Source organism: Maylandia zebra, linkage group LG13, assembly GCF_041146795.1.
Source record: "Maylandia zebra isolate NMK-2024a linkage group LG13, Mzebra_GT3a, whole genome shotgun sequence".
NCBI lineage: Eukaryota > Metazoa > Chordata > Actinopteri > Cichliformes > Cichlidae > Maylandia > Maylandia zebra.
Window position 1 is genome coordinate 19,796,205 of NC_135179.1, and position 26,846 is coordinate 19,823,050.

Consider the following 26,846-nt stretch of genomic DNA (forward strand, 5'->3'; position numbering starts at 1 on the left):
AGTGTTCAATCTGGATGTGTGAAAGGCAAACAGCTGCCCGTATATTTTGTATTTACATACCGGTATTTGTATAAGGGCGAGAATTATTAGTAATCAGCCACACTGCAGAGCAAAACAATGGACAGAAGGTGGTTAAAATAAGTATGAAACAATTGATTTATTATTATTATTATTATTATTATTATTACTATTACTATTACACCTTAACATTTTTGTTTCTGTGTAAAGTGTACTGTTATTCTTTCTCCTACATAGATGACCAGTCAGACGATGATTCCAGTGCTTCTGTTCCTGAACTTGGTTACTCACCTGATAAGGAAGAGGGGAGAACACACACAGATGTCAGAGACCATGAACATCTTGAGCTGTCCCACAGGAAAGACTGCCTCTCACCCAACCATCATGTGGCTGAACAGGTCATAAGTGTGCCTGCCTGCCCTGACCCTGAGCATGAAGAAGGAAATAAGCAAAAAAAGTCACGGAGGACCTTGGTTAGAAAAAAAGAAATGGATAAAGACAAATCAATAGATTTTTTACAAAGTCCTTGTCAGGACAGGAAGTCTGACAACAGTAAGAACGATCAGAAAGAAGGAACCCAATCACAGATAAAGTCACCTAAATTAACACCTAATAAATCTGAGAAAAGAAAAGAAAAAAACACAAAAGTAAACGTTATAGCAGAGACCAAATCCCATATTTTTCCTGACACTCTGGAATCCTCTAGCTGCCTCTCATCACCTGTACAAGGTGGTGCTGCTTCAGGACAGAAAAAACCCAAACGGGCTCAACAGTCATTTTCAGCATTGGTACGATCTTTCACTTCATCCAGTGAACACAAATGTGGCACCCCCGGTACGGCTGACAGAGGTGATGACATGTTTGAGGACTATTTCTCTTCAGCTAAACATAGCCAGAGAAAACAAAGACATCGGTCACTTAATCTACCGGTGGCAAGCGATATTAAAATACCTTTTAACTTGGATACTCTCCCAACGAATAGAAAACAAAGAAGTGAAATCTTTGGACCGAAGGGTCAAAAAAAGAGGAAACTGGAAGAAAGTGACACTGGTAAACATTTTGATCAGCAGTCTGAAACTAGCATTGAGACCCAAACTCATCAAGGGGAAGAATCTTTGCCTATGTTGGATAGTCCAAGCGTTAATAAAAAGCCAACGGGGAAAAAGCGAAGACAAAGTACCTCAACATTTACAACCATCGATAAAGCTACAAGTGAAACAACAGAAAGAAGAAGTGCATCAACTTCAGGCCAACAAACGATGTTGCCCGAGTTTAAAGCTGTGCCAGAGCTGCAGAAAAACTCTGATTTCAATGTTCCTTCTCAGATTGTGGAAAGTGAGTAGTATGGCTGCCAGAATTTAGAAAGTGTAATAATACAACCCCAGTTCTTTTAAAAAAAAAAAAGTTCAGATGCTATGTAAGAATTAAATAAAAACGAAAAAATGATTTGCCAGTCTCATAAAATGATCTTAGACATAAACTTAGACATTTTGCATTTCATGAAAGATATGAGCTCATTTGGATTTTGAATGCAGCAACACGTTTCAAATAGCATCAAATGGACAAGAGGTTTGAAAAGAAACTGCTAGAGAAATACTACTAAACTGATAAGGTTTGTTGGCAACAGGTCTGTAACTTTTATACAAAACATCTTAGGCAGAGAGTCACCAATCTGCATAAAAAAAACTACTAAAACTTGTGGACCAATTTCAGAATATTGAAGTTTTGGAGACTATGCTATACTATGAATATCTTTTTCTCCAGTTACTGGAGAAATTAGGGCTAAAAATCGATACTGCATGCCTGTGATTTTTAGGCCCTCAGGCAGCCCTGCATTAAAACTGGCATGGTTCTAACAAGGAAATGACTGCATGGGCTCAGGAACACTTCTAGAAATCATTGTCTTTGAACACAGGTTGCCATGCCATCCACAAATGCAGATTAAAGCTCAGTGCTGCAAAAAGGTCTTATCTGAACATGATTCAGGACTCATTTAAAGTGGAAAATTATTCTGTGGTTTGATGAATAAACATTTTAAATTTCTTTGGGAAACATGGATGTCACATCCTCTGGCCTAAAGAGGAACGGGGCAATCTGGCTTGTCAGCACTCACTTTAAAAGACTGCATCTCTGATAGTCTAAGGGTGCATTAATGCTTATGGAATTGGCAGTTTGCACATCTGGAAAGGTGTGTGGATATAGATAAGTTTCAGAGGAAAATCTGTTCCCACACAACAAACATGTTTGTGAGGGAAAGGTTTTTTTATTTCAGCAAGATGATGCCAAACTGCATACTCAATCTATTACAACACAGTGGCTTTACAAAGTCTGGGTGCTGAACTGACTTGTGAAATACAAAATCTGGAAAGAAGATCAAGGACTGTTAAGGAGCTAGAATTCTATGTCAGACAAGTATGGGACAACATTCATCTCTCAAAAGTCCAGCAGCTGGTCTCCTCAGTTCCCAGATGTTTATAGACTCATATTAAACCAAGAGAGGATGCAACACAGTGGAATACATGGACCTAGCTTTTATGAGACATGTTGCTGGTATACAATTCAAAATGAACTTTAAAAGAAAAACAAAAATGTAATGGTAAAATTTCTCAATTTAAAGATTTGAGATGATTTCTCTGTTCTACTGTGAATAAAATGTGGCTTTATGAGACTTGTAGATCATGACATTGTGTTTTTATTTACATTTTACAGTGTCTCAGCTTTTCGGGGGTTTGGGTTAAAAATGAACCCAGGACTAAGGCCTGGTCTGCTCTAATCACTTCATTATGAACTGAACAAATCATATTGATAACATGGCGGGAATCTTCACAGATGTTTATACTGTTGTCTGTAATCCCTGGGTTTGTGTGTGGCTTCACATGGCTTGCAGTATAATTATTTCAGCCAGTCTAAACATTTTTGTAATGCATGGTTCTTACAAGATAACATTAATAAACAAATGAGGCCTTTATGAAAGCTCTCTCATAATAATCTGTAGGTGTGTTTAACTTTTAAAGGCCTAATATCTTATTTATATATAGCACATAGTTAAATTAGATTTAAGTTGCACATAAAAGTGATCTTCCTATGTCACTGTGGGTTTTCTCTGGTTTCATTTTGCGAGTTGCAAGTTAGATTATTGGCTCCGTTTCCATATTTCCCAATGAATGCTGAGGTCTGACTCCTAAGATCCTCAACAGGATAAGTATAAACCTGGAGAAACTAAGTATGGATCAACAGATCATTTAAATTTAAGTGCTTTATTTACTGTCCAGGAACTAAATGAAGTAAGCACGTTGTAATCCTGGGCAGCCTGATCAGTTAAAATTATAGAGAAATCAAAATGCACAGTGTCATGTGGTAGTAAGTAGTGTAAAGTTGCAGCTTTCATTTAATGTTTCTGTGCACAAATGCGCAGACATGAATGCACACACATACAAAACAGCACCTGTTGTGTGATAGCTCGTGTAAAACCACCCCACCACCACACACACACAGTTTTAAATTGTCTTGTTTTCCAATGTAGGTAGAGGAAATGAATGTACAGTTGCAGCTGGTTTTGCAGAGAGCCTAATTGAAGCTGAAGGAAATTACAATAAGCAAGTCAGCTTGACTCTACAGAAAATGGTTAACAAAACAAAGGTAAGAAGACTTCACATCTGTTCTAAATGTGTAATTGAATTCAACTCTTCAGTTTGACAGTTTAGTCTCCATGCCTTAATTGAAAGACATTATTTTTGCACTGAACAATGCGTGTTTACGGTACATTTCCTACTGTGTTGTGGGAAAATTGGAAAGCAATTGCAAAAAACAGGATGTTACAAGTATAATGCCACCAGTGGGAGGTTTACTGAGTCATTAAAGATATTGCTCGTGTATGGGAGTTTGCAGTTTTAATTATAAATCTCTTATTTTCTTATTTATATAGTTGCTTTCTTTGTTGTGCTTTGTTGCCAGCTAAATTGCCTATATTAACCCTTTCAGACACACATTGATATTACTTTTCTTTCTTTAGTTTAGTGGCTGTGGTTACTTCCAGCTTACAGCCAGTGTGGGCTTTGTACAGCCCATTGTTTATCTTCCTTCGTCACATAGATAGATAAAAGGGAACATGGTGTAAGAGAACAAAAAGATTATTTTCCCCATGTTTGTCTGTAATATAGGAAGTTTAGGAAGTAAACCAAACATCGCTTGTGTGTGTAACTTCCTAATAAGTATTTCCTCCGTAAGGTCATACACTTCCATGGCTGTAGGCGTTTGACGCTACTGACGGTACTGTCGGCTCCTTAGGGTTTCCTGTGTTTTGCCTCTGTGATGGTACCATACAACTTCCTTGCTTGTGAAATGCACCTGGGTTGTGTTTTCGTTACACTCGTAACCTCAACAAGCTGTAGATGAAAATGATGTCATATCCCCGGAGGATCTTTTATTAGTTAACTTTATTATAGCTTGATTACAAAGAGGTTGTAATTGTTGTTTTGGTTTTGTAAAGATTGTGATGATGGATTAATCTCCCTATAGTCCTGGGAAATACAGTCATCAGAGATAATTTCTTGTCTTATCTTTAAAAGTGCTTATATAAAAGTTAAAACTCATATTACACAGCTTTAGGTTAAAACTGCAAATTTGTAACATAATTTTAAAGTTCTGGACATGTCGTCAGCTTATACTTATTAAATACAACTCAGATATTAATGGGACCTTTGCTCTTCTTTTGTCTTACACTTCCTACCTTTGCGTGTTCTCAGATATCTCACAAAGATGCAGTTCTTTAAAAGATCATATTTTGGCATTGTCAGTTTACTTTGTGATTTTATGTCTAAGGCACTAAAGCTGTGGATGTACACTTACTGGTCTCTTTGTTAGGTACACCTTGCTAATACTGGGTTGGATCTGCTTTTGGTTTTTGCTTTATTTCTTCACTGCACAGAAAAACAGCAAGATGCTAGAAACATTGCTCAGAGATTTTGGTCCATGTTGACATGATAGCATCACATAATTGACCACATTTATCAGCTACACATTCATGTTGTGAATCTTGCGTTTCGCTACATCCCAAAGGTCCTCTATTGGGTTGAGATCAGGTGAAAGTGTTGGCCATTTGAGCACAGTGAACTCATTTTGTTCAGGAAACCAGTTTTAGCTTTGTAACATGGCACATTACACGGAATCACTGACTTCTTATCAATTCACATCCCTACTCAGAGAATTTCCACGTTCTGCGACCCTTCTCTGTAAACCCTCTTCTGGCACCAACAATAGTGCCACTTCATCATCTTTCTTCCCCACTCTGTTGCTCAGTTTAAACAGATGTACCTATCAAAGTTGCTGGTATATCATCCCTATCGTTTTCCTAGTTTATTATAGGTTAAACAACTCTCTAACATGCTCAAGAAATATTATGTAAACCTCACTAATGTTCATGTAAATTATTCTGTGTTGCAGCAAGTAATAACCTGGCTGTTTTATTGTTGTTGGCTCTCAGTGGATCCAGTTGATCTCTCCGTGATTGTCTGAACTGCTTCATTTTAACTTTGTGCTGAATAGTTGCCATCAAGGAGATCTAGTCATACTGAGAAGAATTTCCTTCATTTGTGCTGCAAGTGTTTGTGCTCTGCCGCTTTGCTGGTTCACACCAGCTCTTTGTCAGAGGCTAATTCATTCTCATTGCCCTTTACTTGTGCCAGAACATGACCACTGCATAAGATAGAGTTTCTTTAAGGCTACTTTCAGAGTATCTGCACATACTTTCAGTTGTTTGACTTGGCTTGAAAGAATTTAAAATGAGCTTGTTTCATCAACTTTTTTCCCCCAGTCATTTAATGTCTATAAAATAAATTGCAATATCAAAATAGTGACACAACTACTGACTGCCTTCCCAAGGGGCCTTCTTGGTGATAATGTGTTTTTTGACCAGCATGGTGTCAGCTCGTGGACGGTTTTGGCTCTACTGTTCTCAGCAGACCTTAACCCCTGACTTCCAGCTTGGTGGGGGCTGACATCAGTGTGTGGCAGGAAAGGTCTGGTGGTCCTGTTTGTGGTTAGGTGTTTGTGCTGCTGATATTTTTCTGTATTAGTGCCAGGCATGTGGTTAAATAGACCACATCCACCAGGCTGTACATTTACTGTTGTTACAGTAGTCAGCGTCTCTGAAAGTGTTTTTCATCTTTCCATGGCCTTGATGTTTTTGCATCAATGCTACAAAACATTCAGCTGGTTTGTAAAAAAAAGTGCATTGCCACTGAAAGAAAAACTCTTTTACTTGTTCAGTGCTGCATCATTCAACAAAAATCAAATTACAATATTTACACACAAAAGAGATATAATGCGCAGTTTCAGTTTCCTGGTCTCTTTGTGTAGCTGCTGCTTGGCTACTTTAAAGTGAAGATTGCTGTTCACAGATTTCTCTCTTCCTCTCTGATTTGTGTCCCTATTAAACACAAGCCAAGAAACAAATGAATCCAAATATTCATTTTTAATCAAAACGCTGTATCTACTCCACTTATGCTTGATTGCCAAAAATGTGATGGCTGTTCCTGTAACACTAAGGATTATAAGTAGCCAAGAAAAATACAAGAGGTGTGAAACCAATGAACACAGACATTTCAAACATTTACTGGCAGTGTGTGGTTGTCATTTATGTGAACACAGATTTGTTCATTCTTGTAAGCTTTGTGGGTTCATGTTTCTTGCAGGCACTGAGAACACTCGTCATGACAAGCATGCCTACTGAGTAAGTAGGCATGTGCTTCTTTGAATACCACCAGCTTCATATTCTTTAATTTTATTGTGTTAATTAACAAGTTGGTAAAAGAAGGCATCTAATTCTTATTATTCGTCTCTTGTAGGAAGCAGAACACAGTGGTTCAAGTGGTGAAAGCACTCGGTGGTTTTTTAATTGTTGACCGTGTTTGTGAAAGCACAACTCATGTGGTGTCTGGGGAACACAGGCGGACTCTCAATATTTTGCTGGGTATAGCTCGTGGCTGCTGGATCCTCTCATTTGAATGGGTACGTGGACATTTGAAATTATTTCAAAGTTAAGATGCAGGGTGATTCTGTCTTATCTCTAATCTTTTGAGTAGATACTCTGGTCTTTGGAGCAAAGGCAGTGGATTCCAGAGGAGCCGTATGAACTTTCAGATCAATTTCCTGCAGCACAGGTAAGTTCAGAACTACTCAAACAGTACTAGTAAAAGGGTCTTTGACAGATTTACTACCAGCATTGAGTTTACAGGAAAGCTTTTTATTTTTTCCAGTAGGGTAAAAAAAGCTGTATCGTCTTATCTTCACATCGTTATTGGTTTAACTAGTTCAAAATCCTCTTGAGATTAAAGCCTTTTTCAGATATGACTCAACAGTATTAAATAATCTCTTCTCCAATTTATTACTCTCCAAATGCAATAAAAGATATTTTTTATTTTTCCAGGACATATATTTTAGAGATTTTAGTGGCACCTTAAACATAATCTAGAAAGCATTCCACTCATGCTTTAAGTCTCATTACTGCCAGTCATCCATTTACAGTAGGCTTGTTTTTCCTAAAGCATCCTGTGTGAATTGTGGATGTTGCCTCTTCCTGCACTTGCCATTCATGAATCACTGTCCTGTCCTGCCCTGCAAGGAAAGACTTGGGGTCTTAATGTAGACGAATGTCAGCATGTTTCCTCTTAAAATTGCCTGATGGCTTTTGTTGTGACAGATCAAATATTTTATATCCCCATGGCCTTTTATCATTTGGCACACCACATGCTTCCCTTTTTCATTCAATTCTTGTGGCCTCTATTGTGTGGTGTGGTGTTCCTTCAGCTGTGGCCAGTTAATCATAGAAACAGATTTTAATAGTATTGTCTTTTGTTTTGTTTTTTATTCTGTCAGATAATTTGTGATAAAAATTTGGTTCTCTTTTGTTATTTTTTATTTATTTTATTCCAAAAGCATGTAGCCAGGTGCCATTTTTATACCAATTCAAATCTTTGTAGCCGTGATGGATCTACTCTTAACTATCCCTCTACAGTCTCTGCATTAGGCCAGCAATAAAGTGGTGTAAATCAAATGATCAAGACTACTCTTTACTAGAATAAGAGGAGGTTTGCATCAGTCTAATATCTCTTGAAATATCATTACAAACTGAATCAGTTTATCTATATATAATGCAGCACGTGAAAACTAGGCTTAAGTCACTTTTTTATATTTCTTACAGTTTGAAAAATTCTAGACAAACATCCAAAAATGGATTTAAATAGTTTTTTGGTTTATTTTTGTATGAAATTTTACGACGGCAAACACTGGAAAATCTACTCTGTTCTCGATTGCGTCATTTCCCTGATGTTTTTATACATTACTTATTACATTACTCAACTGTCGTCTTGCAGTCAAGTTTGTTGCTCGACATCTTTCAATGGCTTTTCTCATTCTAGATTACCATCAGTAGCTAAACATGCATTGGTCCTTTGAGGCTTTAAATCCGAAATGTGCAGCTGAATCTAATAATGGCAACAATAAAATCACAAGTTTGTAGCATGTAGAATTTATTGTGTATTGTGGAAAAGATAAAATGACAGAAAGATTTGAAAGATCTTAAACAACACTTTAGCTGTATGGCAGATCAGCATCCACAAGGCTGTTTATTCTTTGTCACATGACTTATGCTTAACTATTATGTCACCCACTACAATGCAGAATCAACCTCTCTGCCTTGTGGTTGATTTTTAACATTCAATATCAGGTTTATAACAGCTACTCAAGCATTACATGTCCTAGTCTCCTAAAGCCAGTGTTAACTGGTGTCCAATTTTTCTTTGTTGTAGTTTGTTGTAGCTTCAAAAGAACCATTACATAAAAATGCAGATTAAAAAACATTCCCAGTACTGTAGAATTATATTAAAATAATTAATTTCCCTTCATGTGCAATAAAATTAATAACTAGCAATAAGAAATCTCCTTTCTTATATGATAAAGTTTAAAACCAACCTTAAAATCTACTTATAAATTAAACAACAAATGTACATATAATCTCTATAGCAAAACATTGTTATCATAAGAGAAACATTTTGTGGTATTTTTACATTAACATTTACATTTTGAAAAATGTTGACAATGCAAAAAAAAACTTTCACCAGATGTTTATCAGCATTTTGTACCATCGTCTCTATTATACAATGACATTGGCAGCTGTTTTTAAAAAATAGTTCAACTGTTAAAGTGATTCAAAGAAATTAAATGAATCTGATAAGCTAGCTGAATAGAGCCTGACCGATATTTTAATATATTTTAATATAACTCATTTTAATTACTATTCAAATAACTGTAAATACTACAGCTATGTGTATTGCTGTGACTCTCCATATTTCAAAATCTACCACAGAAAGATGCACAAAGGTGTATAAAAATATACGCACAAAGTGTTTTGGATCCCTTGAGAATTTTTATTTTTGGTCTTGTTGTTCCCATTTTCTTTAATCTGACTGTTCAAAGGGAACCCGAGAAGTCTGCTGGCCTGATCATCATTGTAGTGGTCTTTAGTGAGTAGCCTGAGCCTTTCCAGTAGTACCATTTGATTCCATTGAAGCGATTGGCGTTTTGGCCCTTTTGGTAATACATCCCATTCAAGTTGGACGGACCACAGGCATCAAACCACCAGCCTACAATAGAAAAACATTATTAATTTAACTGTTGTGTACTTTTTTTAGAGGTGGTAAGTTTGTGTTTAGACACATTACAACTAATCTGCTTGTTTAGATCCATTATACAAAACAACAGATTGTAAGGACAGTTATGTCTAATGTAGGCTTGAGCTGCCTACATTGGGGGTGGGGGGTCATTAATGTACCCTGTAAAGTAGTATTGCTTGAGGAAATTTGTCAGATTTCTCAGAAGCCAGTCCGAAGGAGCAAATGGCCTTGTGAAACTAGCGTAGTGCCCATTTGGGGAAAGTGTAAGCAGGTTATTTTTCTAGCTAAAGTTCATAGATTTCCTCTAAACCTGTGGCAGGCAGGCAGTCATAAAGTTACTGTTTTAAGAAGAGGGCAGCTATATAAGGATACGGTCAGTCAAATCAAATGTGTGTCTGACTGTGCGTGTTTAAAAAGTGACTGTCCGGAAAAGGTAGATGCCAGGTTTCTCAAGAACTGCTCATCCATTTGGGAAACCAGAGAGAAACAAAAAACAAAACAAAAACCCCAGAATTAAGTAAAGAAAGCGGACCCAATGTCTTTATGGAAACCACTTCGGGTTTTTAGAGTGATTACTTTTTGTGGAAGTTAGAACATTTTGGCCGGGCCTCATTTTTAAATTTTAAACCCATTTTAAAGTTAAGGTTTTTTGTGTTTATGGCGCTCCTCACCCACTCATCTGAAAATCCTTGAACTACCCACAGCACTTACTCTCATACTCAGCAGCACACATACAGAAGAACTTTCAGACAGATTATTAATGGGGGTTTTTTAACCCTCGGCCTGACAGACGATCCATTTTATGCTATTTAAGTAACCATACGTCCATTATCATTTGTGATAGAGTCAAAATTCAAATGGTTTCAGAATGAAGTGAAGACGTGCTTTTGCGATATTTGGTGTATCAAGGTAGCACAAAGCATTCACAAGGTACTGCTGTCTGAGCACCGGCAGAAAAATAAGCTCCACCTAGGTTTTACCATGTGTGCTTCACATTAGCAAAACTCCTCAACTATTTCTGCACTAGAGAGAAAATTTATATGGTTCCTGAAAGATAAGAAGTATTTTGTAATTTACAAAATACAGCCAAAATTACAAAATAAGACCTGACAGGCTGTAGAATACTTGGCTGATAAAGGGTTAAAAAACTTGTTATTTTTGTGTGTTGTTTTGAAAGACATTATAGTGAGAAGTGCATTTAGCCCCGTTTAGATCCAGATTTATTGCATTCATTAGCATTTTTGTTTATTTCAATTTCATGCTCGTAATGACAGATCCCACTTTTCTCTTTTTGCTGGACCAGTGCTCCTCTGTTACAATTGTGTATAATGTGCTCAAAGGAGTCCCCTGTGAGAGACCCCTCATGGGAAAAAAAGGATAGGGTAAGGGTTTGTGTGTTTTCATGTTCACTTGGCAAACCCCAGTACTGAAGGAGGCAAACTTCTGGCAGCTGAGTTACTTTACGGGGAATGGACGAGGACCTTTAAGCCATCAGTAGAGAGAGGGAAAAGCTCTGTTCCCAGGCTATTAATGTGAGCCATTGTAGAGACTGAATTCCCCGATGAGTTGATCAGTGATTAAGTCTGAGCTAATTGTGCTCTTTGACACGACTACAAAAGGATGGCTGCCCTTAAATTGGCCTTAAAGATTTTTGGGGCAAGTGCCAAGATTTTGTATGGATGGGAATTTGTTCCAGAAAATGTCCATTACTGATTGACACGTTTTTATTTTTTAATTTTCCAAGCTAAGGCATGATATTTACAGTAGTGTGTTCCTACCTCCTGTTGTCAGTTGTGAACATTTGCAAACACATTTGTCATGGTCTGCATCCTTTGTACTGAATTCACTTCCTGGCTGCCCAATGCTGCTTATTTTGCCTGCCGTTCCGCTGTAGCCTTTAAGGTGTATCCTGTAAAATGGAAAAGGGAAAATGAAGGAAGAAGAGGAAGTCTGTAATTTCTGTTCCTCAAAAGGCATTGCTCAACCTCACTTATGTACTTCTTCGGCCTAACAGCAGAAGAACAGAAGCCAGCGCTATTTAATTTTGTTGATACTTGTGTCTAGCAAATATTTTTTAAAAAACTACTTTTATTTTATGACAGTGAAGTTTTTTTGTAATGCTATTTGTCCGTTTTCTTTTTAGTTATCCGGCATCGCTGAGCAAAAAAGATCTCAACACCAAATTAGAGTAGAGTGGAGACCTCAATAAAGCTGTGTTGAAATGGGACATTTCAAGCTCTGATTGTCAAATTAAGCTTCAGGTATAGAAGTCAGCTTTGATTGGAAAGCAAAAACATGTTTGGAGGTTGTCTTATTGTCAGGAAAGAATGTCTGAAAAACTGAGGCTTTTAATGTATTTCCTATTTTTCATGTACTGAAGAGCTTTAGTACGTTTTCTTTGGGCTGATGCCAGTACATCAGGATCAGGAAGTATATAGTGTTATACAGCATGAAACACTATCCAGGGACATTTCTAGAGTGGGTCCAAATAGTAGTTGTTGTTCAGCAGTTAAAATTGTATAAATGATAGTGATGAGTGATGAGGTCAATCAACTCAGTAGTCTTGTGTTTGTCAGTAAGGTAAAGGACGCATACTTGTGATGATCTAAAAGTTTGCATCCAGAGTAGCTGAAAACATTTTAAAATATTACACCCATACTTTTCTAATGCAGATTCAACTTGATGTTCACGTGTTGGAGATTGCACTCTGCTGCATTATGTTGAGAATATAGCTTGTTTTGAGGCTACTAGCTTCTCTATATTTACATATTTAATTTCATTGAGTTTCCAGACTATGCTTTAATTATGTCATGTTATCTTGGCTCAAAATTAGCAGCAGTTTTTAGTATGTGTTAAGGATAGCAGTCTTCAAAAGTGCTTTCGTAACAGTGTATAACTTGCTGATGGGCTTTTTTGTCCTTAATAACTTGAGCTGCACGAGCAAAAACATTTTGCTGCTCAAAGCATGAAATTTAACAAAATATTAATTACTTGCCACTTGGGGCCTGATAGATTTATTTCAACATACTTGTAATTTTGTGCTTCATTGTCAAGAGAAAATTGGTCATATTGTGAGAATCCAGAGTTTCCTTCCCAGTCACTCAGCTGGATCCTTAATTTGTAGGACTGTTGATTTGACAGTCTGGAGACAAATTCATTTCCTAACCAGAATTCTCCAGAAGGTTCTCCGAATCCCTGAAAGTACACAAAAGAAAAGTTATAAAACTGTGTGAATGTCCTGCAGTCATTGCTTTTCAGTTTAACAAGGAGTACACCAATGGGAGATCAGAATGTGCTACATTTTTGACTATAACATTAAAAGTTATTTTTCCTCTGAATATAAAATATTTAATCTGTTTACAAAATCCAATTTAAGAAAAAATCACAAATATTCACTTTTACAATAAGAAGTTAATGAAAAAACCATGTCAGTTTTAACTACGCTTGCATTCATAGTGTCAGCCCAGTTGTATCCTACTTGTCGTTGTACAATTTCAGGGGCATTGGCTGTAATAACAGTGGAATTGAATATGATACTTAATGACAAAGAGCGAAAAATATGTATAGCCTCTTTCTAAAATGTGAGGGGGTAAATGCTACTATTATTTTCCTGAGCAGAAGATGGGCATTGCTTCTCTGTGTTAGTGGTTACGGTTTGTTCCTTCTTTGAATTACCTCAGAGGAGACAATCTCCAGCTCCTTAAAATATAGTCAATGGCCCAAACCAAATCTGACCACTGTTGGGCTGTTTGATTTGGAATGGAGGCCGTAACCTGGGTAATATTATTTTTAAGGGAAGAATTTCTTCCTCGAAGCTTTTACCTTTTTGTACTCTTGCCACGTACGGTGAAAGTCAACACGGCCGTCAAAGCGTTTTTGTATAACAGTCCAGCCACCTCCTTCTGTCTCCATGTCACAGAAAGCCTACAGACACAATGAAAAAAAGAGGAGTGAAAATTTATTCAAATATAATCCTCTGTAAACAGTGCATACTTATTTATATTTTGACCTAGATAAAATAAATGTGTTGTAGGTTTCAGAAGTGCAGTCAGAAGTTTTAAAAAGTATCTAAGGAGATCACAGTTGTAGCTCAAGCATGCGCGTTGCTGATAAAAGTCAATGAACGTTTTAAGCTAACCTCGCTGCCCTTTTTAAAAGACAAAACTGAATTTCTCCTAAAGCAGCATGCTCTGTTTTATTAACTGATAGGTCAGATCATGCCTGTGTGAATGTTTATGTACATTTTGAAGATTTTCAGTATGTGCTGGCACTGATACATGTGTGACGTACGAGTGAGTGATTTTTAATGATCTAAAAAAGTGTGCCTTACCCATTTATGGCTCAGTCACACGAGAGAAAAAAATAGGATGGCAACATCCTTGTCACTAGGAAGGCAACTTGTGTCCAAACAGTCATGGTCCAATTGGGACTGACTTCACTCTCCAACAGATTAGCGAAGGTTTGCAAATAATTGCTGCTTAATTTATAAATGTGTATGGATTGCCAACATATTTCAATCAGTCTGCATCAATGAGCACAATTAATCTGCAACAGGGGACTCAACTGGTTGAAATAATTTCTGTTTCCAGTCTACTTGAATTGCTTTTTATTGCTTTTGCTGTGTACGTAGATGGCACCAAATTTAAGAGTTTTGTGGATTTTTCACTGTTAACTGCCGTATTGTCACAGATTGCATATAATCATCAACTTGCTGTTCAGTCACAAAGTAATAGCAGACCGTCTTTGTCTTATTTCTGTTTTACCGCAATCTTGAGGCTCCAAAGTTGTTTTAAAGACACATTGATTGCGAGTGTTTGCAGATTTTGCCCTCATCTTCAAAGCAACCTTTTCAAAGGGAACAAGTTTAATGGGCATGGTTGCAGTCATTTTGTTTGTCCCATACCCACCAACCACTGTTTTTTCTAGTATGACTGTAGCATGATAATGTAGCATAAAACCAGCTGAAAACAGTCAGTCAGGCCTACTTTACCTTAACCTCCATTGTACTGTTGGGTAATGTTAGCGTGTAGACACCACTGTTGGTATTTCCTGATTTGTAGACGGCAGCACAGTCCATGAATGTAGTAGGTGTGTCCCGCATCATGACAGTTTTAGGACCTGTAGAAGAAATTAACTTTTTCATTTTAAACAACTCACAGCTGTATAGCATTTAGCTGTCAGGTTGTGCTAAGCTAATATGTTTGGATTATGATAAAAGTTCTGCATGTTTCTTTAGTCTCAAAACGTAAAGTTTAAAAGACTTAAGCTGATGGGAAACAGCTAGCCTAGGTAGTATAAAATCAAACGAAATAGCAACAGCTTGTAGCTTCATCTTAACTGATTTAATGCTATTGGTCTCGACTTTTACTTTTACGTCAAGCTGTCTCAGCCTACATGTAAGGTCTACGGTCGGACCCCTTAGCAAATGTAGGCTGACATAAATGCTACTTAAAAGACCCCCTACTTGATCTTTCATTTTAAAAGAGGTTACAATGGCCTGATGAGGGGCTGCCTCACCTTGAGCGGTGCCAGAAGCGATGTTAGAAATGAGGTTGTTCACAGTGTCCAGTAGCTCCTGCTGCTGATACTGCAGGGCTGTGTTGTTGGTTGAGACTTTGAGCAGTTGCTGCTCCAGCTCACCGATGATAGCCGTCTGCTTCAGTATCAGAGTCTGGAGCTGCTCCTTTTCTTCTTGAAGCGTCTTCATCTCCACCTGCCTCTGCTCCTCCATCTCTTTTACTTTCTTCTCTAGAAAACTGAGGAGAAGCATGCAGGTTCAGCAGGTAGCTTCTTCATTGCCTAAATACTGCTGCTAGTGAATTTGAAAATTTAAAATTTTTCCCATTTTGTTTGCTTTCCTCACCTGTTCTTGTCATTCAGTTTGTTGATGTCGTTTGTTTGGACAATTAGTTGCTTTTCCAATTTGTTGGTTGACAAAGAGTTTTCAAGAAGCTGGCGCTCAATCCGAGTTGTATGATGAATAACCTAAAATTAAAAGAACGAAATGAAGCACAGTGTCTTAGCCATATCTCATTATAGGTCATCCATTGATTCTGTAGACTTGAGACTTGAGATTGTGCTGTAAATGTTTTGTACTGTCTTTATGTCAATTGGTTGCCAATATCCTAAGAATTGGATGGACCCAAATGAAACACTCTTTTACTTTGGATATAATGAAATTAAATATTATTGTGCTTTCAGGTTTAATACAACAGCCAATTTCCTGGAAATAAAAACCTTTAAACATGTAAATAAGTCCTAAATTTAATAAGAGTCAGAGATATCAGTCAAGAGCCAATCTGGACATGAATCTTTGTATTTCGTCACGTTGATCAAGTTAAACTGGGTTTGCGCCTGTGAACAAATAACCATTTTAAAATGGAAAAAAACATGACAGGAAAGAACAGCCAAGTTCCAATACAGCAGACATACCTGAACAAGGGGAAACTGAGAATCCACGTATTTTCACAAACCTACGTATTGAACTGCACATGGGGTTGGGGACCTTGCCACCAATTTCCCAGTTCGGAGGAACTGAACTCAGCAAAAAGCAGCTTGTTTACATGGATCCTAGCTGTGTGTCTCCAATGGAGCTGTTGATGTCTTTGAACAGACGGATGTCTGATTGTGACAAACTGATAGACCCTTTCTCTGGGAATACAAGTGTGCTAATAACAGGAAATGCTGTACAGTTGGCTCACATAAGGTCATTGACGTGTAGCCACAATAATAAACTGACGCCATCATGCCTGTTTTTCTCTCTGCTTAATTTTTTTTAACACTTGCAAATGATAATATTTATTGCAGCGTTTCACTGAGTAGGCTGTTATTTCTGCTTTTGAGGAATAAACAAAATGTGCAGTTTCACCTGTGCCTCCACATTGGTCAGTTTCCTTGTTTGCTCAGCAGTTTGACTTAGCAGGTTTGTCCCGATTTCAATCATTGTAGCGGTGTGGTTGTGTACAGCAGTCTGTTGGATTTGGATCATGTCCTGCTTCATGCTGTCTTGTATGTAGCTCTCAAGCTGCAAAAGAGAACGATGATAATTAGGTTTAGACAGTTTTTGTGAGCTACCGATTCTCTTCATCACCTGGTCATTTTGTTGTATATAATCCTGTGTATTAGGGGTAATACAGAGGTCTACATATTGACATTAGTATGGGACACAGAGATTCTGTTTCTCATTGGTTGTGGACAAGCAAGAAATCAGGAGTTAAATAAAATGTTTCTCATGAGCTAAAGCTACTTTCAGGTACTCGCTTATTCACAAGAGGTCACCACAGCAGGCAGCTCCCTTCCTAACGCAACCCCCAAAGGGATTTGTGTCTCCTTCTGGGATTTAACGGGCGCTAACCTGACGCTTGTTTTGTGAATATGTGAGCCATTACACCTGCCTCCCTAAAACTGTATGGACTCTGATAATATATATTTTTTATAATCTGTAACCCTAATAAATGTAAGTGCTCTGTGTATTTCATTAGTAATGTGGATGATAATGTAAATGTCGGAAATAGGACGATAATACAGTGAAAACATGCACCAAGATTGATTTTTAAGATGGGACCACAGGGATAGAAATTTACAAAGGTTGCCCATCATGAGACCTTTTCACTGAAAACCTGTCTCGTTTCAGTGTCAAACATTACGTAACCTTGCCCGTGTCAAACTTCTTAATGATTTAGGGATTTGTTCTCGTCTACCTTACTGTATTGCCAGATTTAGACCCAGACTAATCATTAAGTTATTTCCTGCATGGTGTTCCTGAGTGGCAATCAGGTCACACGACTCGTAAACAGGATGGAAGTGCTGAGTGAGAAGTTACATCCTTCATGACAGTGTGCAACTTGTGTGCAACTGGAAACCAGCGTCAGTCGACTATCGATGTTATCTCCTCTTAGTTTGCATAATCACTGTTGTTATTTATTCATCAGTCAGAAATGCAACGGCAGACATTTTATTTGACTACTAATACTTATGCTAAAACAACCAAAGGCTGCAATTAGTGCTGATTTTGTTTGTCTTCCTCTCTTGCTGTCTAGTTTGTTTATGTTCTCGGATTCACGCAGATATGTGGAAGGGTGTCATTTGAATTGTTGGCAGGATGTCCCATTGATAGTCAATGATCTAATCAGTTGTTTACTCTGTGTGCCTCAGAGGCATCAGTGAGGCAATGACTGTGTTCCTCAGTCATGTGACAGACATTTTTTCTCCAGCTGTCATCAGTTGGTGCGGCATGAATAGTACTTTCATTAATGAAATGAGTACACTCTAATAATAAAGCACAACAAACCTACTGATTTGCAACTTTTTCTTTTCTAATGTGCAACTTTATTTAAAGACCCCCAGTATGCTTATTTGACTGCTGTGAAGTCCTCTGCATAGATGGAATTGCTTGTTTTTTCAGATTATTTTCTTTTCGTCTAATCTCTTCCATCCATCCACCAAACCATTGATGGATGGAGGTGATGATGAGATTTATAACCTCAGTGAGGCAGGGCTGTGAGGCATTCATTCAAACATGAAGCAGGCAATATTTCAATTCACCTTAGCTGCTTATTGTTTTTTAGGGTTACATGACATACATTTTTCTCAGTGGAGCTTTTAATGAAGAGTTAAAATAGAGTTTGAGCGCTCTGGAAAGCTGTGCCTGAACACGCTCTCACCTGCTGGATTAGATGAGCCTGAGTATCTTTTGCTGTTCTGATGTTGAACAAATATGTCTCTCTTACTTTATTTGCGATGACGGTGTTCACCTCACTTTTAATACACACAACAAATTTCTGCTTAAAATTACTAAAAAGTCTCCCTACAGCTATTGGGTAGCAAAGTCATTGTCACAGTCAGCACAGTTTCCAAATGACACTTCAGTGTCATCAACTGCTGTGAGTTTTCAGTTATTCATTATGGCAGAATTAAGAAATACATTGGTTTGTTTTGTATATTAGTATATGCCTTAATACTTAATATGACATAGTGCAGCTTTTTCACACCTGAGTTGTGAGTTCTTCTCCCTAAAGTGTTAATTTGAGGCAGACATGTAACAGATGAAGATAAGGGAGTCGTCTTCTGTGCGCAGAGACTGATGTGAAACAGATGAAGTGCGCTGCTCCAAGTAAAACCACATTTTTAGTGCCACATACTTAATTAGCAATCTTCTTTAGTCTGTAAGAAATATCTGGGCGATCAGTACATTAGACGTGGCTTTGGATAAATGTTCGTTTGTATTGTGAACAGGCTGTGATTTCTGAGGCAGCGCTTGAGTCTTTGTGTGAGTATAGCGCCATGTAACGGATCAGGGTTTGTTTTATGTTACGAGACGGGGGTCGTGTCATCAAACTGTGAGATGCTTTTTGTGTTTCTGGCTCGTCTTGTTTCGTTCTGATCATTAATCACACTCAGAAAAGGCCCAGGAAAAGAAACATCTCGCTTCTTTTGCTTGAACATGTAATGGCTCAGTAAACTGAAAGGAAAGTGTGCATCCACTCGTGTGGACACCTGCGCCTGCAAGTCTTTGTCAGTCCGGGTTGAATAAAGGTGTCTCACAGACACTGAGCACATTTTTTTGTGTCAATTTCAAATGTCATTAAATCAAAATAGATTCTCAAAGAGCCTTTCATCCATTCATCCATCCATTTTCCCAACCACTTATCCAACTTAAGGACGTGGGAGAGCTTTCAGAAGAGTCTTTCAGTCTTACAAAAACAAGTTTTGTTTTGTTCTTTCTTTTTTGTTGAATATGTGGTTGTTGGTGCTGTGATTTCTTTTAACTGCTTCTATGTAACTACACAGTGAGAGAGAAAAAACTGTTCTTGTTTTAATTTGGTCAAAACTTTCTCATATCAGAGAGCTAGTGGTCCGACACAATGAGCCATTCACCACGTGAAATGTGCAAGTTTCACATAATCATCTGTTCCACCCATAAAAGTATATTTGATACTTGCACGTAAGTGTAGAGGCAATATGGTGAGAGAATAATTTACTAGTCTTTGCCCACGTTGGGACAAAAGATCGGCATGAAAGTATCTCCACTTTGACACCCCTGTGGTGACTCCTTCAGCTCTTCACCACATTTTGTCCTCTTTCACATCATTGCAGTTTTTGGTACCTACGGAGGCTTTCTGTCATTACTCTTAACTTACTGCGATACAGTTTAACCACTGCGTTTAAATTTCTTTCACTGATGTCAAGGGTGTGACACAATTTTACCTTAAGCAGCCACTGCGTGTTGTTCTCCATGCTGATCTCCAGTTGTTCCAGCCTCTGAATTGACTCGTTGTCCGTAGGTCCGTCCTTCTGGACAGGATAGTTGTAGTTGTTATACTGAGTTTGGCAGTTATCCTGCTCAGGCAGCAGAAACGTATAGCTGCAAGGGCCATTTTGGATTTGATATTGTGTTTTCTCAGCAGCACTGAATCCAGTTCCCAGACCAAGGCACAAGCTTAAAACTAGTAGGTCCACATTCAGCATCTTCATTGTAGATCGAGTTATGTTAAACTTACAAATAAACCCCCTTGGATTTTCAAGGTTTCTTTAATCTTATCTCTATCTGATTAGATATCTTCTTCCAGCAGCATCCAAGTGTAAACAGCTCTCTTGAGTTTCTGCAGGTTCCTTTTATTACCTCTCAGTGGTAGGAGGAGAAGAAGCCATCAGGAATGAGAGGTAGTGTGTCCTAAGGTTGATGGTGCCAGACTGCATGTGCTCGCCTTTCATTAGACCCCTGACCACTTGCTATAGTGCTTTAAACTGTGAGTTTAAACCACACCCCCTTGCCTTTGGCCAGTCAGTGTGAAGAGCACTGAAGTGGAGATTCCTTTCAGTACACGCTCGCTGAGCAACACACAGGAGCAGATGCACAAACTACACATCTTCTACTATATCCTCCACAATACCCACATGTTTTTTTTGCTTTAGTTGAACAACTACTCAGGATGCAGCTGTCCACCTTCAGCACACTCTTTGATAGTAGCAGCGTCCATCCCATTCATTGAAAAATGTTTCCCGGTTTACAGCAAGCGCCCTGAATGGGAGATTCAAAGGAAGAAGTGTCCATTTCAACTTTATTATTAACCATTTCCTGTTTTGTACATATAAGCAGCACCTACATTAAATACACTGTCCTCTTTTTTTTTTTTTAATAAAATTGGTTTATTTGATAAGCTCAAAATTTCTTAAAACTCTAAATAGATTTTCATTTCATGTCATTTATTATTTCCCAGTGGTTCAGAGTGGCCGTTTTATGACCTCCAATTAGAAAAACAAGATGGGTTTTTTTCATTTGCATCTACTTCAGAGTTTAAATGACATTAGCAGAACCATGATTCACAAGTATAATGAAGCATTAGATGCTTTTACCCTTGAAGACCAAAAAAGTCACAGGAAAGCTCATTGTTTTTTCCTTCTTACAAAAAAGAATCCATTTTTACAAAGCAGGTTTTTCTGTTAGGTTGGGAGTTTTAATCTCAGCAAGTTGTGGGTGTTTTCTGTAGCCTAGCCCATTGTTGTTTACACAAGCCCAAAATAGCCCAACAAAACATGGTCCCACACTCTTACACACAGCAAAGTGCAATTTTTTTTAATTTATTTATTTATTCTCATTTATTTATTTTACAGACTGAATGTTTTTGAAGCCTTCTAAAAGGTGTTGTGATTTTCCAGGATGTTCTGATAGTAATTAGGAGTAATGGAATATTTCCAGAAACTGTGGTGAACAACACGCCTAAAATGCATGCATTAGTGATTTGTTTTTCTGTGGCTTAAATAATGTTTTGCAGCAGAGAGCAAAACATTATTGTGAAAACTAATGGTTACGTTTGATAGAAAATTAGGGAACTGGCTTCCAGCAGCATGTAATGATACAAGCACGTGCATCCATTTATTTTTATAATAACTATTCTGCAACACACAGAGTGCATACTGTGGGGTCTTTTTGTCCAATTGGAGCACTATCTTGACATGACAAAGTTGTTGTAGTCAGTAAAAAAAAATGAAGGGCTCTGTGACATCAGAAAACTAACCACATGTATGATGTGTAGTCTAATCACATTTTAGTGGCACCTAGAGGGGTCTTCTCGATGTCAAAATGACAAAAAACTGAATCGGACTAAACTTACAACACACGAACATGCACAATTTTAATGTTTTATATAACACACTGGACTCAAAGTGCAGGCTGAAAAAACAAGGTAAACTAGTTCAGTAACTCAGAACCTCCTTTAGCTGCAGCAGCCTCCATCAAATGTTTCCTGCACCACAAGTAGGAGGAATGTTGAACCATCACTCCTACAAGACTGTTTTAGGTCATCATTATTTCTGGGATGATTTGCTTGAACATTTAATTTCACTGAGTTGCTCATTCGACAACATCTCAGTTCAATTTTCCTAAACACTGCTTCTCATTGTTTTCAACCTCTGGGTCATTTTCTCATTGCACCATCCAGCCTCTACAAAGCAGCAGGTCATGTAGCTCTCCCCTTACATTTTCTTGTGAAAACTTGTGGAGCGATGAATACATTGGTCTTTCAAAATGCTTTTGTAGATGTTTGCCATCGTTGAGCATCACTGTAATGCTTCTCATATGGTTTTGTCAAAGATGTTGCAATTGAGGCATGGTGCATACCAGCCAATATTTCTTGAGAAGAGCAGATTGATAATTGTAGATTTACATGAATAGTACAGCTGTTAAATATTTATTTGTGTCACGGGCTGCGACGGCAGACCGTGGAGTTGTAGAGAAAGTAGGGCCCAAACGCGAGACTCAAGTGAAGGACAGTGGATTTATTTATGGCGAGTGGACAGAAACGACAACTATATACAATTCAAGCACTGTGACTCCTGTGGCGATTCCTCCAAGAATCCCACACAGTGCACGTGTCCATAGCAGTGAAAAGGTGACAACTCCAAAAACCCGATTCCACTCTGTGATTTCCCCTCGTGACGACGTTCCTGACTCCCGACTCCTGGTGACACAAAAACACACACAGCTCAGCAGGCAGCCTTTAGTAGCGAAGCCGATCACAACACACTAATCTACGGAGGTACTTAACAGGTTCGACTTAGTATAATCCCGCGCCGACTGGGGCTCCGCCACCTTCTTAAATAAAGCGCCCCTCATGAAGCCATCAGCTGCAGCTGGTGAGGGCTAATGGGCGGCAGGTGCGGCAGTCCCCAGTGCGGGAACACTTCCGGATCGCAGTCCCCTCAGCGACCCCAAAACATCCGGGAGCACCCAGGGAGAAAGGACAAAAAGGGAGAGAAAACCACCATAACATATGGAAAAACATATACAAGAAATACATGAGCTCTGGGTCATCAGACCCAGACCATGACAATTTGATCCAGTTTGATTTGTTTAGATGACGTTCAGACCACATTTATGAGCACTCGACGTTCACAAACCTTTTCATGGGACAGTACAAATACCAAAACAGAATTGTAGGAAGTAGCCTGATGTAATAGTTATGGTATAAAGGAAATGTTACACATTTTAAGCACATTACCAAAGAGGAAGGACATGCAGTCATTGCAAAAATATTGACTTTTTCAGGTGTTCAGGCTGAATCACCCACGCAGTAGATTGATCTGCATCACTTTCAGTATTTCAGTTTATTTTACCGTCATTGAAAACTAAGGGAAGGGCAGGAACATCAACAGTGATTCAGTTAAACATACATCCAGTCCAGGGACCATTCATTAATTGAATTTATTACTGCTCCATTTATACAGCTTCCTTATGCTGTTAACATATGTAAAGTCTGCTGAGCTGTCGAGAACACAAAGTGTTTGATTATACAAGGATGCTAATTTATTCATCCTGGTTACAGCGCTGCTCATGCTGTCTGTTTGCCTCCACTGCCCTCTCTGGATAAGATAAGATAAGATAAGATAGAACTTTATTAATCCCTCGGGTGGGTTCCTCTGGGAAATTCGACTTCCAAAAAAAGCACAGCAACGACCAAAGTTACAGTTACAGAACTGTTATATATATATATATACACACACACACACACACACACACACACACACACATATATAAATACAGAGACAAATATAAATAAAATATACAAAGGGGATAAATAGAATAAATAGGAATAAAAAAATAAAAATACAAGTGAATTGCACATTTCAAGTATTGAGTCTATTGCACTGTTGACTATTTACAAAAAGTATTGCACAAGGTATTGTACAGTGAGGTGCAGAGGCACTACAGCTTAGTTGTTCCCCCCTCCTTTGTCCTCCTGTTTCCCCTCCCTCTCCCCTCCAGAGAGGAGTTAAACAGTTTGATGGCGTGTGGGACAAAGGAGTTTTTAAGTCTGTTAGTTCTTGTCTTGGGGAGAAGCAACCTGTCACTGAACAGACTCTTCTGGTTGTTTATGGCCGTGTGCAGAGGATGCCCAGCATTGTTCATAATGTCCAGCAGTTTCTTTAATGTCCTTTTCTCTGCCACTGTCACCAGAGTGTCCAGCTTCATGCCGACCACAGAGCTAGCCCTCCTGATCAGTTTCTCCAGCCTGGATGAGTCCCTCTTTGCTGTGCTGCTCCCCCAGCACACCACAGCATAGAAAAGTACTCCAGCAACCACCGACTGGTAAAACATCCTCAGGAGCTTCCTGCAGATGTTAAAAGACCTCAGCCTCCTGAGGAAGTACAGTTGGCTTTGGGCTTTTTTATACAGGTGCTCTGTGTTGCATGACCAGTCCAGTTTATTGTCCACCCACAGCCCGAGGTACTTGTACTTGTTGACCACCTCCACCTCCTCCCCCTCTATCTGAACTGGCAGTGGACCTTCTCTGGACCTCCCGAAGTCCACAACCAGTTCCTTAGTCTTTGAGGTGTTGAGTTGCAGGTGGTTTGTGTGACTCCATGCGACAAAGTTCCTCACCAGACTTCTGTACTCCTCTTCTTGATCATCCCAGATACACCCCATGATGGCTGTGTCGTCTGCAAACTTCTGAATATGGCATAATTCAGAGTTGTAGCAGAAGTCAGAGGTGTACAGGGTGAAGAGAAGAGGGGACAGCACAGTTCCCTGTGGTGCTCCTGTGCTGCTGACCACTGTGTCAGACGTGATGTCCTTCATCCTGACGTACTGTGGTCTGTCGGTGAGGTAGTCGGAGATCCAAGCCACCAGGCAGGGGTCCACCTGCATCCTGTTCAGTTTTTCCTGAAGCATACAGGGCCGGATAGTATTAAAGGCACTGGAAAAGTCAAGAAACAGGATCCTGACCGTGCCTTTTCCCCCATCCAGGTGTGAGTGGGCTCTGTGTAGGAGGTACAGGATGGCATCCTCCACTCCGACACCCACCTTGTATGCAAACTGTAGTGGGTCCTGGGCATGTTGTACCTGTGGTCGGAGGAGGTTGAGGAAGAGCCGCTCTAGAGTCTTCATAAGATGTGACGTCAGTGCCACCGGTCGGAAGTCATTCAGCTCATTGGGCCGGTTCTTTTTGGGGACCGGGACGATGCAGGATGTCTTCCATAGGGCGGGCACTCTCCCCAGTCGCAGACTGAGGTTGAAGACTCGTTGTAGCGGCTCCCCAAGTTCAGCAGCACACGCCTTAAGCATCCTAGGACACACCTTGTCTGGGCCTGCTGCCTTTCTGGGGCGAAGCTTCCTCAGTTGCCTCCTGACCTGATCCACTGTGACACTGGGAGATGTTTGGGAGGAGGGGAGGGGGGGAGATGTCTTGCTGCTGAGAGAGGGATTGGAGGAGGGGGGTGTCATGGTGTCAGGAAGGGGGGGAAGCGAGGGAGGCAGGAGAGTGGGGAGAGGACTCTGTAGTGAAGGTGAGGGTGAGGGTGAGGGATTCTCACTTTACAAAAAAAAATGTAAAATTTGAATAAATAAAAGGTAATAAAATGCAGCTCATCCATTGTGTTACAATTTTGTACATTTTTGGCATCAGTACCATTTTGTTGGGGTGAAAAAGGTTCTTGCTTCCACAGCCCAAATGCATGCTTATTAGTTTGAACGTGTTTGAATGTGAGCTATATAAAACAATTCAAGTCCATAGAATAAAGTGTTGTATGAATATATGTGAAAAAGGGGGGATCTGGTTAGTCGTAGCTTACTGTAGAAACTCCTCATCATTGTCTGCTTTGTTTCACTGGAGTCAGAAGCACAAATCAAAAACCTTACCTGATTTAACTTGACCTTATTTCCCCTTCAAGGTTGCCTCCTGCACCTCTAGACAGCACAGCTTCTCTTTATGTCAGACTCAATTCACGGGACTTTATCAACTTCCCAAAAATGAAAGTCAAGGATTATCTTTTAATACACTGGAACAGATCCAACGTGCATCACAAACGCACAAATTCAGGGGGGCAGAACAAAAGTTCTAGGCATTAATATAAAAACAACAACCACACCAATAGAGGATCTCGACGTGTCGGAGAACCAGACCTAGAAAGTGAGATTGGCTAAATTTAAAAAAGATTTTGGACTTTCATGGGTTACGTTTATTGATTACATTTCATATGCGATTGCACTGTTTATCAATTAACTCAAGCATTTTTTTCCACATTATGTTAAATTAAAAAAAGGTTTTAGCATATATGCTGATACTGATGCAGTGGGCTTTAGCTCGTCTCTACCCTTAAAAATTGGTATTAATGTTCGACATTAATAAGATACAAACAGAATTGTGAGTTATGATAAATCTATCTGCAACTACTTTGAGGGTAGATGGTCTCTGTTTCTCGCTTGTGTCACACTTTTCACTGTTTCTCTACAGCTCCGACAACAGCTGGACAGTGTTTGTAGAGAAGTCTGTCACTTCCACGCAACCTCACCAATATTCTAGAGACCAGAGCAATAACAAGGATGTTTTTGCCCACAGTATGGGGAATACACATTTTCCTTCATGACCAATGATCATGGACCAATCTAAGCCTTTGACTGGGGACTTATTTGCTTATTTGCTCCTACATTGTCACCGTGATTGTCATTCGTCATAAATGGCAGGCGAAATAATTGATAGACAAACTTCTTCTTGTATGTGTGCTTCTGTTTTTCCTCCCATATTATAGCTCAGATAAAGTCTTTTAATCTTTAATGAGGGTTAAATTTAATGTGATGCTATTTCCTGAACTCTTTCCTCAACAGTGTCTGATTTTGTGAATAAAGACTTAAAGCCTTGAAGTCTGTTTTTTGCAGGT

At 39.0% G+C, this 26,846-nt stretch overlaps 2 protein-coding genes and 1 long non-coding RNA gene across 4 annotated transcripts in view; 1 reads left to right on the top strand and 2 right to left on the bottom strand.

Moving 5' to 3' along the window:
- mcph1 (microcephalin 1) overlaps positions 1–26,846 on the top strand; it is a 38,359-nt gene that overhangs the window by 7,429 nt on the left and 4,084 nt on the right. The window contains exons 9-14 of one of the 2 annotated variants that reach the window (XM_076891720.1): positions 256–1,353; positions 3,542–3,657; positions 6,711–6,748; positions 6,864–7,026; positions 7,101–7,178; positions 26,423–26,825. In XM_076891720.1, the coding sequence (XP_076747835.1) occupies positions 256–1,353; positions 3,542–3,657; positions 6,711–6,748; positions 6,864–7,026; positions 7,101–7,178; positions 26,423–26,491 (1,562 nt within the window). In that variant the 3' untranslated portion in view covers positions 26,492–26,825. Of the gene's footprint in view, positions 1–255; positions 1,354–3,541; positions 3,658–6,710; positions 6,749–6,863; positions 7,027–7,100; positions 7,179–26,422; positions 26,826–26,846 lie in introns of those variants that run through there. The other variant, XM_004555928.3, reaches the window with a different exon arrangement.
- On the bottom strand, positions 8,536–20,409 carry angpt2a (angiopoietin 2a). Its single transcript, XM_004555927.3, has 9 exons — positions 19,896–20,409; positions 16,558–16,713; positions 15,553–15,674; positions 15,207–15,445; positions 14,680–14,807; positions 13,512–13,613; positions 12,718–12,884; positions 11,468–11,598; positions 8,536–9,659 (listed from the first exon to the last, which is right to left on the bottom strand). Exons 1-9 carry the CDS (start codon positions 20,160–20,162, stop codon positions 9,487–9,489), a joined length of 1,485 nt encoding a protein of 494 aa, XP_004555984.1. The 5' UTR covers positions 20,163–20,409; the 3' UTR covers positions 8,536–9,486.
- LOC105941015 (uncharacterized) lies at positions 22,447–22,892 on the bottom strand. Its single transcript, XR_001167658.4, has 2 exons — positions 22,736–22,892; positions 22,447–22,648 (listed from the first exon to the last, which is right to left on the bottom strand). It is a non-coding gene; the product is annotated as an uncharacterized LOC105941015 (long non-coding RNA).